The sequence below is a fragment of the Macrobrachium nipponense genome, chromosome 4 (assembly GCF_015104395.2).
Source record: "Macrobrachium nipponense isolate FS-2020 chromosome 4, ASM1510439v2, whole genome shotgun sequence".
NCBI lineage: Eukaryota > Metazoa > Arthropoda > Malacostraca > Decapoda > Palaemonidae > Macrobrachium > Macrobrachium nipponense.
In genome coordinates this window covers 79,613,531-79,616,023 of record NC_061100.1, presented here as the reverse complement: position 1 = coordinate 79,616,023, position 2,493 = coordinate 79,613,531, and the positions used below count along the sequence as shown (strand labels likewise).

At 34.3% G+C, this 2,493-nt stretch overlaps 1 protein-coding gene across 2 annotated transcripts in view; it reads right to left on the bottom strand.

Annotated features, from left to right (window-relative positions):
• Nucleotides 1–278: 278 nt before the first annotated feature.
• LOC135210969 (uncharacterized) overlaps nt 279–2,493 on the bottom strand; it is a 163,381-nt gene continuing 161,166 nt past the window's right edge. For both annotated transcript variants that reach the window (XM_064243960.1, XM_064243959.1), the window contains one exon: nt 279–2,224. In XM_064243960.1, the coding sequence (XP_064100030.1) occupies nt 910–2,224 (1,315 nt within the window). In that variant the 3' untranslated portion in view covers nt 279–909. The remainder of the gene's footprint in view (nt 2,225–2,493) is intronic.

Here is a 2,493-nt window from a genome sequence, read left to right as displayed (position 1 = left end):
AAAGAAATTCAATTTTAAGTTTTTTGTAAAGTTAAGTGTTAATGTTTTCTGCCATTTTTTAATGTTGTGTAAAGATAAGTGTTCATGTTTTCTGCCATTTGTCCTCCTCTGTTGCTACTTTTGGAAATCGCCTCACTTGAAAGGTAAGGTTCCACATTTTACTACATATGTACGTACGTACATGTACGTACAGTATTTCTAGTACCCTGTACACTAATACACTTTATTTACAGGTACGTACTACAATAAAGGTTATGTTAGGTATTGAATGGTCCAGATTGTTGTATTTCATTGTTTATTGGTCATTTTAGCTTATAATAAAATTTGCTGTGGTGTTTTTGTAGGGCTTAGAACGAATCAGACAATTTACATGTAAAACGTAGTTCGAGATAGGAAAAAAATCAGGTTATGAAGGCTGCTTCGGAACAGATTAATTTCATATCCTGAGGCACTACTGTACTGTGATTAGTGTCGTCGACAGTGTTTCACTCTACTCAAAGCCTCTGTTCAGCGTATAGCAGACTTTTTTTTTATCTTGCTCAGGGATGAGAAAGATCTTTCTGTTACTGCTATCAGGGGCTACAGAGCAGCATTAGGATACATAAACAAAACAAAATATAAAGGAAAGGGTGTTCAGCAACCCCAGCAACAAGAAATAACATTAAATTTTCAGCCTTGTTTACAGTGCAATATAATTTATTTTGACTCAATTTTCATACTGTTTCTTACTGACTTTACCAAGATGTGAATTTGCACAATCTACTTGCTTTAGGCAGCAGTAAGAAACTAGCTATAAGAATGGAATAAAATCTGTATAAAAATCTCTTATATACATATAAAAATGCTAAAATAATGTGCTAGGTTGTGCAAGCCACAGCCATAGTCATCTAAATTAAAAATTTTTAAAACCTAATGCTCACAGGTCTTATCTAAGCTATCCCATAAGGAAAGCTGAAGCTCCAGAGATGATGGTAATATTTTCTTTTCAACTCCATCACTCATCAGCGACTTGTCTTTGACTTTTAAGGAGACATCTGTTTTCTGGGCATTTGTGTGTGTAGTTCCATTTAATTTACCTGCTACTTCACAATTGTCTTTCAACAGAGAATCACCTAAAGTTGCTGACACTTTCCCTGGTTGCCTTGAAGTACTTGGGAGAATACAGTCTACACTTTTTGATACATCAACTACCTGATCATTGTTAGATTCTAAAGAACTACTTGCATAACCAAATAAAAGTTGGTCTAAAACTTTGTTGTATGAACTACTACACTGTTCCTGAATTGAGGTATATTTTTTTTCTAATGAATTCCTTAAACTGCTACTTTTCTTAATGTTTTTACTCTGCTTGCTGTAGCCAGGAACTCCATCATCATAAACTTCCTGAATTTGAGGTGAAACTTTCTTATCCTCTCTCCTAATGTCACTGTTTTGTGAAGTTTTAGTAACATTCTTCTCAGATTTGCCAAAAAGTAAATTATCTAAGAAAATATTGAAGTCTTTACTGCTTGAGTTATTTTCCACTAAATTTACACCATTCACTGAGCAAGAGACTGATGATGAATTATCCTTCCCGTGTACCCTGCCATGGTCACCAGTTATTCCTGTAGGATTGGTATCCCTTCTGATAATAGCATCAAAAACATTACTAGCTACTGAGGAAAGTGATGGAGATTCTACAGACATCTCTTCAAAATTAACTGGGACTGTGGAAGAAGAATCAAGAGGCTTGCGGTCTCTGTTATGCGTAAAATCTGCATCTTCAATAGAATTGGAATCACTTTCAGTTTCTGAAATAACTGTCTTACTAGGTAATGACCCACACACAAGCAAAGTACTGTTTTCTGAATAACCAGTACCTAAGTGGCTGAAGGATTCACTTTCATTGATATTGATATTGCACATTTCATATAAATCATCAGTATTTTCTAACATTTTTGTACCCATAATACTTTCAAGAGTGCTATCATTTTTTAATGCAACTGAGTTGTTTCTGGTTGGCTGTTCCTTTGTTAACGAACAAGGAAAACCTGTTTTACAGGATTTCCGGTCACCTTGAAGACACTGCTCTAGACTCTCAAATAATGGCGATAGTTGTGATTGGCAGCTTGTATGAAACTGCCGTAGAAGCACGAGATTATCGGAAGTTGAGCAAGTTGCAATATGCTTAGCAAATTCTACTGTAGTCATTCCGTTGAATTTGGCCATTTCTTGAAACTGCTTCCTGGAAAAATTCAAAAATTGCCCATGTTAACAACCATCAGTATAAACAGTATAGTACTGAGAATGGTCTCCATAGCATGTATGGTAACCTGAATTTTATAGTTTTTGTAAGGTGCTTTTTTACATATTTTTAGTAAAAAATCTAATATTTTAGAATAATGTTAATCAAATAAAATTTTTGTAAAAAAATTTTTGCAAAAATTGCCTGTTAACAACTATCAGTATAAACATTATAGTACTGAGAATGGTCTTCAAAGCATGTATGGTAAC